Here is a 12915-nt window from a genome sequence, read left to right on the forward strand (position 1 = left end):
TTGTCTTCAGTTAAAATTAACTACTGAGGGGATCTTAGCTCCCAATAGCAAGCTCCGTATTAACCCTTTATTTACTCCAGATTCTCACTCGAGGCATTTCTTTTCTTTTCCTTTGATTTTAAGGTTTTCCTTGTAAAGATGGTTTGTCTTAGAGAACCTTACATATTTTAAACACAGTCTTTACTCCATTCTCTATCTTTGTTTAGTCAGATACAACAGTCTGCCTAATTAGTTCTGTAAACAGAGTCCGCAGTACTCTTGTATACCAGTTTTTAGCCCAAGGCTTAGTATTTGATAGACTAGCTATTATTGAGTGTACACAAATGTGCAAACAGCCATGCACAGTGAGCGGGCACCATTGACATATTCAGATGTGAGGTTCCCAGTTACTGAGCCTGGCAGGAAGGAGGGGCTTGTCTTGATTTCTCTTACAAATTTGTTTTGTCTCATTGATAACTCACACAGTCCAGGCTTGGAGAATGTGCACATGGTTTTGCCGGGCTGAGTGTTCTTGCTCCATCCGCACACACTGTGCTGCCTCTTGTGTGGGTTTCTTTTCTGCTGGCTCTTCCCAGCTCCCTTATCTCTGCCAGGTCTGCCTTGGGAGGCCTTCCTCACCCTCCAGGACAGCCAGTTGTGAATGTCACTAGTTGTTGATGTTCGAGTCCTGTTTCTGCTCTTTTAATGCTGGCAGTGTCTGTTAAGTGGGTCGATCCAGTGCATTTATTTGTACCAATGTATGAGCATATGCAGGCACATGGCTCTTATTTAAAGGTTGTCAAGAAAAGTGACATAGCAACTTCTTAGCCTTCATTTTTAGGTCACGGCAGATGGTAAAGATGGTGGTTTGTATTGCTGGGTAGAGGTGGATGAGTTCAGCAGGTTCCAACACAGTAATGCCTTTTTATTTGTGCTTGTGAGTTTGAGTTGGTGAATGGCCTTTCAGGGTCTACTCTGGAGAGAGTGATGTGGACATGAACTGGTTTGCATTTTGGTCTCTATTTACCTCTTGGAGGAGGAGGTGCCATTTGAGGGAGTTACCTGGCATGTGTGTTCATGTTGGTGGTGGTTTGCTTTCCTTTGGTCCTTTACCTTTCCTCCTGTGCAGAAATCCAGCCCCTGATACCCCGAGGATTGGCCTGTGGTAATTTGTGGTTCTTTTTCTTGCTCTCTGTGAGAGGTCTGGTTTCAGAACAGTTACTTCTAGGTGGCCAGCCCGACTCAGGAGGCCCCGCACCAACTCACCATGTGTTTTGCTTCAGATGCTGGGAGAGGGTGCGCCTGAGAAAGGGAGGCCTGCGTTGTCCTTTAGGGAGTGTCACTGTTTGTTGTCAGAGAGCACCGGTGGAGTGTCCCCAGGCCTTCCAGCTCTCTCCTCCAGTGACGGTAGCCTGCAGTTCCCTTTCTCACAGTGCACGCACCAGCACGTCTGTCTGCATTTGGAAGGAGGAAAAATGGATTAAGGAACATGATCCTTAATGAGCTGTTTTTAGACAGAATGACTTCCTGCCGTTTTGTGAAGTACGTGTATAGTAGACTACCCTAAAAGTTTTACATGAAGTGATTAGTAACAAAAAGTTTGCTAATCACTTGTCTTTCTGATGATCTAAAAAAGGAGTCTGCACCTGTCCTTTTTTTCTGTAATTGCTGTACAGCTGGCTCACCGCTGGTTGTATGCAGGAACTCTTTGAGGTAAAAGAAGCAAGGTTAAGGTAGGATATGAACGTATATCTTCAAGATTTGTGGAAACTTTATTCTTGGTTGCCTGTTTAAACCGGAGTACTTTAACCCTGCATTACCGTAGCCTTCCACTCTAAAATTAAAGATTTATTTTTTGGAAAACACTTTGTTTTGGAAAACACTCTTGTATATAATAAAACTTACATTTTGAACAGTAATCCTGGATAGCTTTTAAAATCACATTCAAAAGAAAAATTACTTTCTGATAAACTACAAATAGTACTCAATATCAGCAGTGATACGTATTGTGTTCAGAATGTGTCTCACAATGGCAACGCTAGAATGAAGCATAGCAGACCCAGTGCGCATGGTTGAAACATGGGAATACCATTTACAGTTGTGGAGTACAGCTGATTAATACCATTCTCAGCAACGACTGTGGCAAATTTCTCTTTCCTAACAAGCACCATCACATTTGAAAGATAAGTTTCCCAAAGGCAGATGTTATTACCTTTCTCTAGGTGATCATTGTTCAATTTATTCTTTTTCTTTTTTTTTTTTTTTTTACTCACCTACTGTGGGGTATCATGTAACATATCAGGATAATATAAGCAAGAATTAGGGTAGTTTAGGAAGATGGAAGAATGAGGGAAAGATTAAGGTAAAACTATTAGACATACCATACCAAAAATCTTGGCTTGGCTACTAATGTCCTTAAGAACTGGAAAATCACTGAACTGTATAAATACTGGACCTTAGATACCCTCCCTCCCCAGCCGCCACCTCCTCCCTTCCCTGGTACTTCTCCATGCATGGTCCATCTGCTGGGTTAACTTGCTTCATTTTGGCAATTTCTGTACTTTTGATTTAGACATAAACTAATAGCTTGCTTTTAGCAATTATGATCAAACAAAAATTATTTTAATGATCTTATCAAAAGGAGGGTGATTTACACACATTAATTTTGTTCAGGTTTTTCCTATGTGTGATTTAAATTTTTAAAAATTATGATTATATTAGTGGTGGGAGAGTGGGAACTGATGATCTATATGATGTGTGGGGTTTATACTCTTTGACCCTGGCTGAGGGATTGAAACATCGCTAAGCCCAAGTTGTTGCTTCCTGGATACACTGGGTTCTAATTGAATGGATCATATAAAACAAATTGAGTCATTTCTTCATGGTCAGATACCCGGAAGGCATAATGGTTATTACCTACAGGAGTGTAGGTTGTAGGCAGTTTAGTGTTTTTTTTATCTGCTAATTCTGTCATCTGTGTCACTTCTGGGGTCTTTTTAGTTGATCCTCCACCCCAGTGGGTATTTGTTCCTGCTTCTCTGCATGCCTAATAACTTTTAATGGGATGCCAGACATGTGATTTTTATCTTATTGGATATTGGATGTTTTATATTCTCGTAACATTCTTGAACTTTACTCTGGGATGGATTTAGGCACTTGAAAACAGTTTGATTCATTTGTCCATATCAGATCAGCGTTTAGTCTAGGGTTAATTTTGCTCCACAGTCGAGCAAGAACCTCCTGGATGCTCTACCCAGCTTCCTGAGAATGATGAGTTTTTTCTCCTGGTCACTGGGTGCGGGCACTGTTTCCCCTCCTTGTGAGCGCCGGGTGTCATTGCCCCCTCCTTTTGGGGTTTTCTCCCTGGTAGTTTTGTCACGAAGATACGTTGAGCAGGGCTCTGCTGAATACTCCAGGGGCACCTCAGAGCCCCAGAACTTGCTCTGCACAGCTGTCCGGTCTCTGTCCTGCACACCCAGCTGTCATGGCCTGTGCAGCCTCTCATTCTGTCTCCTTAACATGGAATCCTCTGGGCTCCAATGGGGTTTCCTGTCCCTTTGCTGTAGTCCGGACTCTCTCTCTTGGCAGTAAGCCGGGGAGTCAAAGGGCTTCCCTCATGTCTCCCATCTCTCAGGGGTCACTGTGCTCACTGCCTGATGTCCACTGTTTTTTTCATGTGTTTTGTCTAATTTTAGTTAAAGTGGGAGGGTAAATCTGGTCCTTGACACACCATCTTGGCCAGGAACAGAAGTTCCCTCCATTTTTTTTAATTGAAGACTCTTTTTGGAGCTCATCCCACCTGTGTCTGACTCGCCACATCACATATGTACGAGGAACTCCTGTATGTGTGAGCACACAGGTGGATCCAGCAGGAAATGCAGACACATACTCTGCTGTCACATCCCTACCTTCTAAGAGCTGTGCCCTTGTTGCCATTCCTTACTGGGGCCTGTTTTCAGGGTTTAAAGCAAGACACTTAGAGCATGCAGTGTTCTTTTCCTGCTCGCACTGTGGGAGCTTCATGGAATTTGCCACTGGCTTAAGGGAAGGACTGAGGCCAGAGTCTGTGGCAGGTCGGGAAGGTGACACCGCATGATGGGTGACCCCAGGCTCTGTTTACCTCCTCTTTTGCTTCAGGAAAGACGTACACTTGGAAATCACTAATCTCAGGAAGTTATGGGTCTGGATTCGTAGCATCAAAGCATGCAGAGAGAAATGACCATGAAGTCAAGGGCCAGCTCCATGGTGCCATTGACCCAAGAGGAGGCAGAGTAGCCAGTACGGCTCTAGTTCTTGAGGTTCCCGTCAGCCCCCTGCATAACTGACCGCTGGTGGGAGAGCTGCAGCAGGAGGTGGGCAGTGACTCTAGAACAGCCGAGAAGGGGCTGGGGGACCCTTAGTCCAGGGGATGGAGGACCGTATGGATGCCAGAAAGAAACGATCTTGAATTCTTCCAGAGCTAACTTTTCTACTCTAAATTTTTTTTTTCTAATTAGGAAAATAACATATGTCAATTGAAGAAAATTAGGTATTTTAAAGAAGAAAATATCTATAATTCAGAGATGATCATTGGAACATTCTTTTTCTTTTCTGTAGACTTGTGAATGGCAAAATGCTGATGTCAAGAACATAGAATGTAATCTTCTGAGCCTTTTGGATTACTGCTCCTTTTCTTGCCTCATAATACAATTACAAGTTTTATTAAGTAGGAGAGGGAAAAAATCTTTACCCTTTTAGGTTCTTCACCAGGGTCCCTGTAATGAAAGAGATTAGCAAGAGAAAAAAAACGGAAGTTTATTAATCTTGTATATGTCATGTATAAGTGGGGAGTCTTCCCAAGAAAAATGAAGACTCAAAGAATTGGTAAAACCCAACTGCTTTTATAGTTGGTTGAACTAAAAGACGCAATTTTGGAAAAGTAACTAAAATATGTGGAAAGACTAAAGAAGATAAGAGTTATTTTAACAAGGTTTGCTTGTACAGAATTCTCTCAGCCTCAGCTCTCTATCTCTGGTGATAAGTTTTTTCTAGTTGGGAAAGAAGGCATTCTTCACATCAGAGTTTTGTTTCCTGCTTTCAGAAAGAAAAGGGGAGGCCAGAGTGCTTGGCTTGCACCTAATGTTTTTAAAACACCTTTAGCTCAAAATAATCCTTATGTGAAAGAAGCATGTTTCGGGGCGGCATTTTGGTTTCATTCCATTACAATCAAGTGTTTTATGGAGGGCTTGGTTTCGTTGCACTGGGCCTTACCTGGTAGATCTGCTTTCTATTATAGTCAAGATCTAGCTTTCAGGTCCCCCTTTCGGTTGCCATACTTTAGGGTCCCTAGTAGCAGTTGCAGACACAACTTGGAGACCTTGTGGGCTCGGTTTCAGACCACCTCATTAAAGTGAATATTGCCTTAGAGAGAGTAACATGATTTTTTTTGGTTTCCCAGTGCATATAAAAGTTATGTTTATACTGTACTGTGCACTATTAATTGTGCACTAGCATATGCCTTAAAAAATGTATATACTTTAATTAAAAAAATACTTTATTGCCAAGAAATGCTAACTAACCATCCTCTGAACCTTCAGTGAATTGTCATCTTTTTGCTGGTGGAGGGTTTTGTCCCTACGTTGATGGCTGCTGACTGGTCAAGCTGGCAGCTGCTAAAGGTTGGGGCGGCCGTGGCAACATCTTAAGATAAGAGTGAACTTTGCCTCATGGATCGACTCCCACTTTCACAATTTTTCTGTAGTATGTGGTGCTGTTTGGTAGCATCTTACTCACAGTAGAACTTTAAAGTTGGAGTCAGCCCTCTCAAACCCTGCTTCTGCTTTATCAATCGAGTTTATGTAATATTCGAAATCCCTTGTTTTCATTTCAACGATCTTAATAGCATCTTCGCCAGGAGTAGATTCCGTCTCAAGAAACCACTTGTTTTGCTCATCCATAAGAAGTAACCCCTCATCCGTTAGAGTTTTATCTAGTGTCTTCAGGCTCCACTTCTAATTCTAGTTCTCTTGCTCTTTCTACCACATCTGCAGTTATTTCCTCCACTAAAGTTGTGAACCTCTCAAAGTCATCCATGGAGGTTGGAACCCACTTCTCCAAAACTCCTGTTAATGTTGATATTTTGACCTCTTCCCATGAATCACAAATGTTCCTAATGGCATTTAGAGGGATAAATCTTTTCCAGAAGGTTTTCAGTTTACTTTGCCCAGAACTGTCAGAAGAATCACTATCTGTGGCAGCTACAGCCTTATTAATTGTGTTTCTTAAATAGGAAGACTTGAAAGTTGAAATCACTCCTTGATCTGCGGGCTGCAGACTGGTGGTTGTGTTAGCTGGCATGAAAACTGCATTAGTCTCATTGCCCATCTCCATCAGAGCTCTCGGGTGACCAGGTACATTGTTGGTGGCAGTGATATTTTGAAAGGAACCTTTTTTTCTAAGCAGTAGTTCTTAACAATGGATTTAAAATATTTTATAAACCATGTTATAAACAGATGTGCTGTCATCCAAGCTTTGTTGTTTTATTTATAGAGCTCAGACAAGAGTAGATCCACCATAATTCTCAAGGGCCCTAGGATTTTCTGAATGATAAATGACCATTGCATTCAACTTAAAGACATCAGCCACATTAGCTCCTAACGAGAGAATCAGCCTGTGCTTTGAAGCCAGGCATTGACTTCTCTGTAGCTATGAAAGTTTTGCATGGCATTCCCATTGAAAATTTGTTGCTAGTGTACCTATCTTCATTAATTACCTTAGATCTAGCTATGTCATGGAGATGGCTTCTTTCCCTAAACCTCTTGATCCAACCTCTGCTAGCCTCAAACTTTTCTTCTGTAGCTTCCTCACTTCTCAGTTTCATAGAATTGAAGGGAGTTAGGGCTTTGCTCTGCATTGGGCTTTGGCTTAAGGGACTATTATGGCAGGTTTTATCTTCTATACAGACCATTAAAACTTTCTCCATATCAGCAATAAGTCTGTTTTCCTTTTCTATCATTTATGTGTTCACTGGAGTAGCACTTATAATTTCTTTTAAGAACTTTTCCTTTGCATTTATAGCTTGGCTAAGTGTTTAGCACAGAGGCTGAGCTTTTGGCCTGTCTCAGCTTTCGACGTGCTTTCCTCACTGAGCTTAATCATTTTTAGCTTTTGATTTAGGGTGAGAGATGTGCGACTCTTCTTTACTTGAACACTTTAGAGGCCATTGTAGGGTTAATAACTGGCTTGATTTCAATAAAAGCTGCTTTTGAGAATTCCCCCCATCATTAGCAGCCAGGGAATGGATGGAACTCCTGGCCTAGACATCTCCAAGCAGAGACAAAGGGCTTTTCTGTGAGTGTTCGCTGCCACTGGTTAGAGACCTAAATGCTAACTGGCATCAGCTGCCTTAAATCACGGAGGGGGCTGTCAGCTGCCTGGAGTTTTCTAGTTTCCTGGAGAAAACTAGAACGGGCTTCACGTTTCTCTCCAAAAGGTCCTCTTTCAAGTTGCCGTTAATTTTTTTTCTTCATTTGTCTATATGATTGTGGCCTTCTAAAGAAAATGAAGAGCAAAGTCAATTGGACTTGGCCTTGACACATGAGCTGCATGAACTTCTGTCATATCGTTTTGCCCATTCCTCTTTCTTTTCCTATGTGGGATTTGTTGTTTTAAATTTTCAATTCTTACCTCCCCTGAGTGTTTTCTGCTGTATCTTCTCAGGCCAAATGAGTTTGTTTTTGGTACCAGTGATGGTGCTGTGGTATTTAAATATTGGAATGAGACTACCAAACTTGTTTTTAACTAATGGCCAAAGGAAGGTTTAAGCTCCGAAGTTGGTTCATTATGACTCTAAAGACAACATGAAACACTCTACTATAAGCATTAGTCATAATTAGGATTCCATTTGTAGTTGGCTCAAAGCCACTAGCAGAGATTCTGCATTCCCAATGCTTTCTCTCCAAGGTGGGCACTCGTTAGTAAATGACAATAACTGGTACTAAATGCCTTTTAAATGTGTAATAGTCATCAATTCTATAACCATAGAAGCAAGAGAAGGGATGTCACGGGTCATGGTTTTGTTACATAAAGTTGTGTATCTGTCCAGCAGCATCTTAGATTCAGGGACATACATAATGCCGTGACTACATGCTAGCAGCATTTACTGATATGTGCGTTGTGTTTTTTACACTAGTGGGCAGTACTGAATTTAAGCCTATAAGAATTTTTAATTGCATAAAATGTGTAAGATTTTAACTCTGTTGGCTATGAAAACATCAAGCGCCTGTGGAAACTCTTGATTTTAAAATAAAGTATGGTAAACAAGTTAGATCCTAGAAGTTATTAGTTCATGTCACTAAAGAAATAAGAAGCATATAGTGAAGCAGTAAGTCTTGATCTTTATTGCTCAGGAAGTGTCTCATAGGGGAAGTGTAGGTAGCATTTGCTTCTGTAGAAGTGAAAGCTACTGGCAGAGTGCTGTAAGTAATAATGACTCTTGGGTAATTCAGCTGGTCCTGGGGAGTAGCAAGAGGTGGGGTCAGGGGTGGATCGATAAAGCGGTCTGTAGCAACCCAGGAAGATGCTCAAAGCTGCATGAAGTGATTAGCTTTTCTTACCACAAAAGCAAAAGTACAATCAATGTTTTGATTTTTTTTCTCTATTCTAATTCAACATGGTTCTTTCGGGTTGTATGTGGTCTTTATACCCCAGATTCTTGTAGGTTTACTGATTATCAATAAAAAGGAAAAACAATCAAACCTTTAGTTCACTTTCTAAGCCCGGAAGTGGCCCAGTAGAAGGGAAGGTGAGACATTGGACTCCTTAGGGCCCAGCATGCTTGACTGTGGGCCTGGCCCCACGTGTAACACCAGACGCCTCTCTAGCAGGACAGTGTGTTGATGGCCATAGTCATGTGCAGAGTTTCGTTCAGAATCTGTCAGTCTCGATGAGCCCCAGACTGGTTGTCCTGGGCTGCTCAGGAATGCCTGGGTCCCGTCAGGGACTCAGGAGAGGTCAGGATACATGTGCCAACAGGTCATGGTCACCGAAACCTATGTGTTTGAATGAGCATGTGGAAAGAGCATAAGATAAAGCTTTTGAAGAACCAGGCTTTCTAGTTCTGTTTGGGGCATGCTTCCTTGTGCCTTATGTTAATAAAGATTGTTATTCTTTTATGTTATAGTATAGAGTTCCTTTGAAGAAAAGTTCCAAATCAAAACGTGTCATTCTGTAATAATAGCTTGGCTAACACTGGTTTCGTTTAGAATTAAGGTACTTATCCTAGTTATTCAGTATCACATTTTTCATTGCTATGTTAAATATGGCCATGTTGAAATTACAGATTGAAATGTTATGTATTTGGTGCAATTTTCATATATAGGATTTGAATGAGAATTATTACACAGACTGTTATACGGACTGTACTTGACCATGGAACTCTGCTTCATATTTGCAGTTATCACCCATCAGTCATATGACAGTTGTTCCTGTAATATTGTAAAATATGCTGTAATATTCTAATTCTGATGGCTCGGAACCAAGCTAGAAGACAGCATTGTGAGAGTCTTGTTCTAAGATGATTACATGTTTTGTTAGTGTATTTGGTTTCTAAAGCAGTAATGTACAACTGAAAGTTGTATTTTAAAAGGTATTCTCTTTTTCATTTGACCTCATCATTAATATCTGATTAGTGATGTCGCAGCTTTTATCTGAAAGAACAGTATTTGCAAACCAAACTTATTTTAGATCTGTGAGGCCTCATGAATGGTTTTTGGAGATGCGAGGCTGCAATAGCAGGTTTCTTCAGAGTGTGTGTGTGTGTGTGCGCGCGCGCACATGCGTGCCCACGCAAGCGCATACACTGTCTTCTCTTTTTCCCTGTACCTGCACACACATGCATCTGGACTGCTCAGAACCCCTAGTCTTCCCTGGAGAGGGAAGAACATCAGCTGTAAGTGGGATAAGTGTGTCAGTATAGAAAAGTAAGTGGGATAAGTGTGTCAGTATAGAGAACCAGCTACTATGTCCTTTTGAAAACAGATGCACTGAGGGGAATCTAGTTATCAGGTTTTTCTCAAAGATGTTGGTTTTCCCTCAAACACTGCTTTTCTAGCTCACCAAGGCTGATTTTCTCTTTTCCTATGCCTTCTCCTTTCTTTCTCACTTTAATTCTGCTTTCCTTTCATTCTCATGCTACCTGTCAGTCCTTTTAGCAGGTGGTTTGGCAGAACCCTCACTCTGTGTCATGTGTCCTTAGCAAGGGGCAGAATACACAGGCTGGTGCTGTTTCTTCCCCAGGGGTGTAACTGAAAGGTGGACACTGGCGGCCCTCAGCATCCACAAGGGTGACTTGTTTTTGTTTTTTCGGACCTGCATGTGTCACCCTCTGCTCCCTTTCATTCCTCCTGTGATCTCACACAAACTCTGCATTTCTTTCCCTGCTCATCTTATTTTAATAAAGCAAGAGGCTAGAACTACCTACTGTCACTGAGTGGCGTTTTGTTACTTGTTGCTCAGGCTTGTTGGACGCGCCTGGCTCCCTTGGGCGTGGTGGGTTCTCAGTGAGCGCATCGTCCACTCTGGGCCTGCAGTGCTGCTCTGTGTTCAGTCATCTGCATGTAGCCTTGCCGGAGGGTGAGGCTATCGTGTGAGGTAACCCTTCTCTGCCTAACTGTGCTGGGTGATTTATGTTTGCAGGTAGTTTCTAGAAAAGAAACAGCCTTTCCGAGTAATTAGTTGGAATGCTATCAGTCAGTTCCCTTTTTTTCCCTCCCATTTTTACAAATGAGCAAACCGAGGCCCAGAAAAGTGGGGTCAGCTCCCTGAGGTCATATAGTTAGTGGAAGAGCTGAGACCCCATGTGCCCTCTGCTCCACACTGCCTCCCATATTATATTCATCATTATGTTTTACGCATTGTGTTTTTCTTGCATAGCTTATAACCACATTTCAGAGGGACAATTCTTAAAGCCCCCAGTTCTTGGCCTGAGAATGGATCTCTCTCCCTTGCTGGAGGGGCTGGGGGCTTCTATTATTGCCTGTAGGAGATGAAAATCAAATCATGTACGTCATTCGGAAGTTGAACATTTATTTTTATTTTTTCTTAAGGATGAAGAGGAAGAAATCAAACTGGAGATAAATATGCTGAAGAAATATTCTCATCATAGAAATATCGCGACATATTACGGTGCTTTCATTAAAAAGAGCCCTCCGGGACATGATGACCAGCTCTGGGTAGGCACCTGTTTCCTTAGCATTTCAGTGGGACGTCCTCCTGGGTTGTATTGAAAGGTCCTTAAGGACTTTCCAGAGGGAGGGAAGGAAAAACAAAGAAAAAGGGGTAGTGGCTGGTATCTTTCTTGACTTTCTTGGTTGGCATTACACTGAATGTTTATTTTGATGTTGATTTCACATTGCCTGGAAAACAGTTAACTTTGTGTTTCAGAGATAACATGGCATGTTTTAAAAGGAACATAACAAAATAGCAAGGAAATTTGGAGCTTGAAAATAAAAGCAATACAATAAAATCTTTATGGATATTAATTAATACAGAAGCCAAGTAAATGTGTCTTTCTGTATCACCTGGAAGTGAGAGACAAATCGCAAGAAAACGAACTTACATCAATAATTTATTAATAATATTAATGATAAAAGTTTATAAAAAACAGCTCATTCCAGGAAATTCTAGAATTGATACATTCAACCTTATCTCTTATTAAACATATTTATATTCAAGAAGATGGAACTGGGATACTGGACTAAGAAAAGCAGGAAGATAGATACTTCACCGAACTTTTAAAAAAGCTATTGTAGAAAATTTGTGAAATTAAAAAAAGAGAAACAGTTACTTTCATTTCCATTGCCCAAATCCCATCATAGTTAAAATTTTAGAATAAGTCAATTCAATTCATTTTCTAGGTACTTTAAAAATATACTCATGTTCTTATTGTTCAGACATTTAGGTATACTAAAGAAAGTATTTTTTAAAAAATTATTTATTGTTTAAAAATAGCAGTTTCATACGAAACTCAGTAAATATAGTTGAAAATCACAGTGTGTTTTTAACTCATCTTTGACTCTAGTGGATGAGAAGTAATGTTAGTGAGTGTTTGTATTAGATTTCTGATCACTGGGCACTGCTTAAGGACAGAATGGCTCTCCCATGTGCTTCGGAGTGAGAAGCACTTCCCTGCATTGGGGGGTGTGCCGTAGAATACGGGAAACTCCTGGACCAAAGATACGAATGTGAAATGAGTAGGCTAGTGAAATGCTTTCAATGATTTGGATGCCTCCAAAATGACCATGTGCCCAGATCTCTAGGAAAGGCAAGAGGGAGTCAGCCTGTGGATTCCTAGCTTCTCTCGAGTGTGTATGATATCCTCGATGCTTCACAGTGTGTCTTGTCTGCCCTGCAGCTGGTCATGGAGTTCTGTGGGGCTGGCTCCATCACAGACCTTGTGAAGAACACCAAAGGGAACACACTGAAAGAAGACTGGATAGCTTACATCTCCAGAGAGATCCTGCGGGTAAGGCTTGGGCACAGCTCCCGTGCCCTGCACATGGCCTTGTGTTTCCGTTCTCATTCTTCTAGCCTGAAGTGTTTCTTTTCATCTGTCATAACTGTACAGGTTATTCTTTTGGGGACCACTAAGGGCTCTGTGTCACTGGCTGCCTTTGGTAGTTTAAGCTGCCTCATGGTTTTGACTCTAGCAAGTATCTGGAGAAAATACACTAAAACAAAAAATAGGATTTTGTTTTTGTTTTTGTTATTTGTATTTCCCTGAATTCATCTCCAGGTGTTAAAAAGAAAATCAGTAGACAGGAAGAGAAATAATTGTTTACTATTGTGTTTGTAGGAATCCTGTGTCTAAGTTTATGAATCAGTATTAATGGTGCTGAAGCTGGCTTTCAAAATCCCTTTGTGGACTTTGCCATTAACTGTCCAGATCCGTTGCACTGT

General features: G+C 41.3%; 1 protein-coding gene across 39 annotated transcripts in view; it reads left to right on the forward strand.

Annotated features, from left to right (window-relative positions):
* MAP4K4 (mitogen-activated protein kinase kinase kinase kinase 4) overlaps positions 1–12915 on the forward strand; it is a 173148-nt gene that overhangs the window by 94720 nt on the left and 65513 nt on the right. For all 39 annotated transcript variants that reach the window (XM_036224528.1, XM_036224517.1, XM_036224529.1 and 36 more), the window contains exons 4-5: positions 11064–11189; positions 12371–12481. In XM_036224528.1, coding sequence (XP_036080421.1) covers positions 11064–11189; positions 12371–12481 — 237 coding nt within the window. The remainder of the gene's footprint in view (positions 1–11063; positions 11190–12370; positions 12482–12915) is intronic.

This window comes from Rousettus aegyptiacus, unplaced genomic scaffold (assembly GCF_014176215.1).
Source record: "Rousettus aegyptiacus isolate mRouAeg1 unplaced genomic scaffold, mRouAeg1.p scaffold_m13_p_7, whole genome shotgun sequence".
In the NCBI taxonomy this organism is placed as follows: Eukaryota; Metazoa; Chordata; class Mammalia; order Chiroptera; family Pteropodidae; genus Rousettus; species Rousettus aegyptiacus.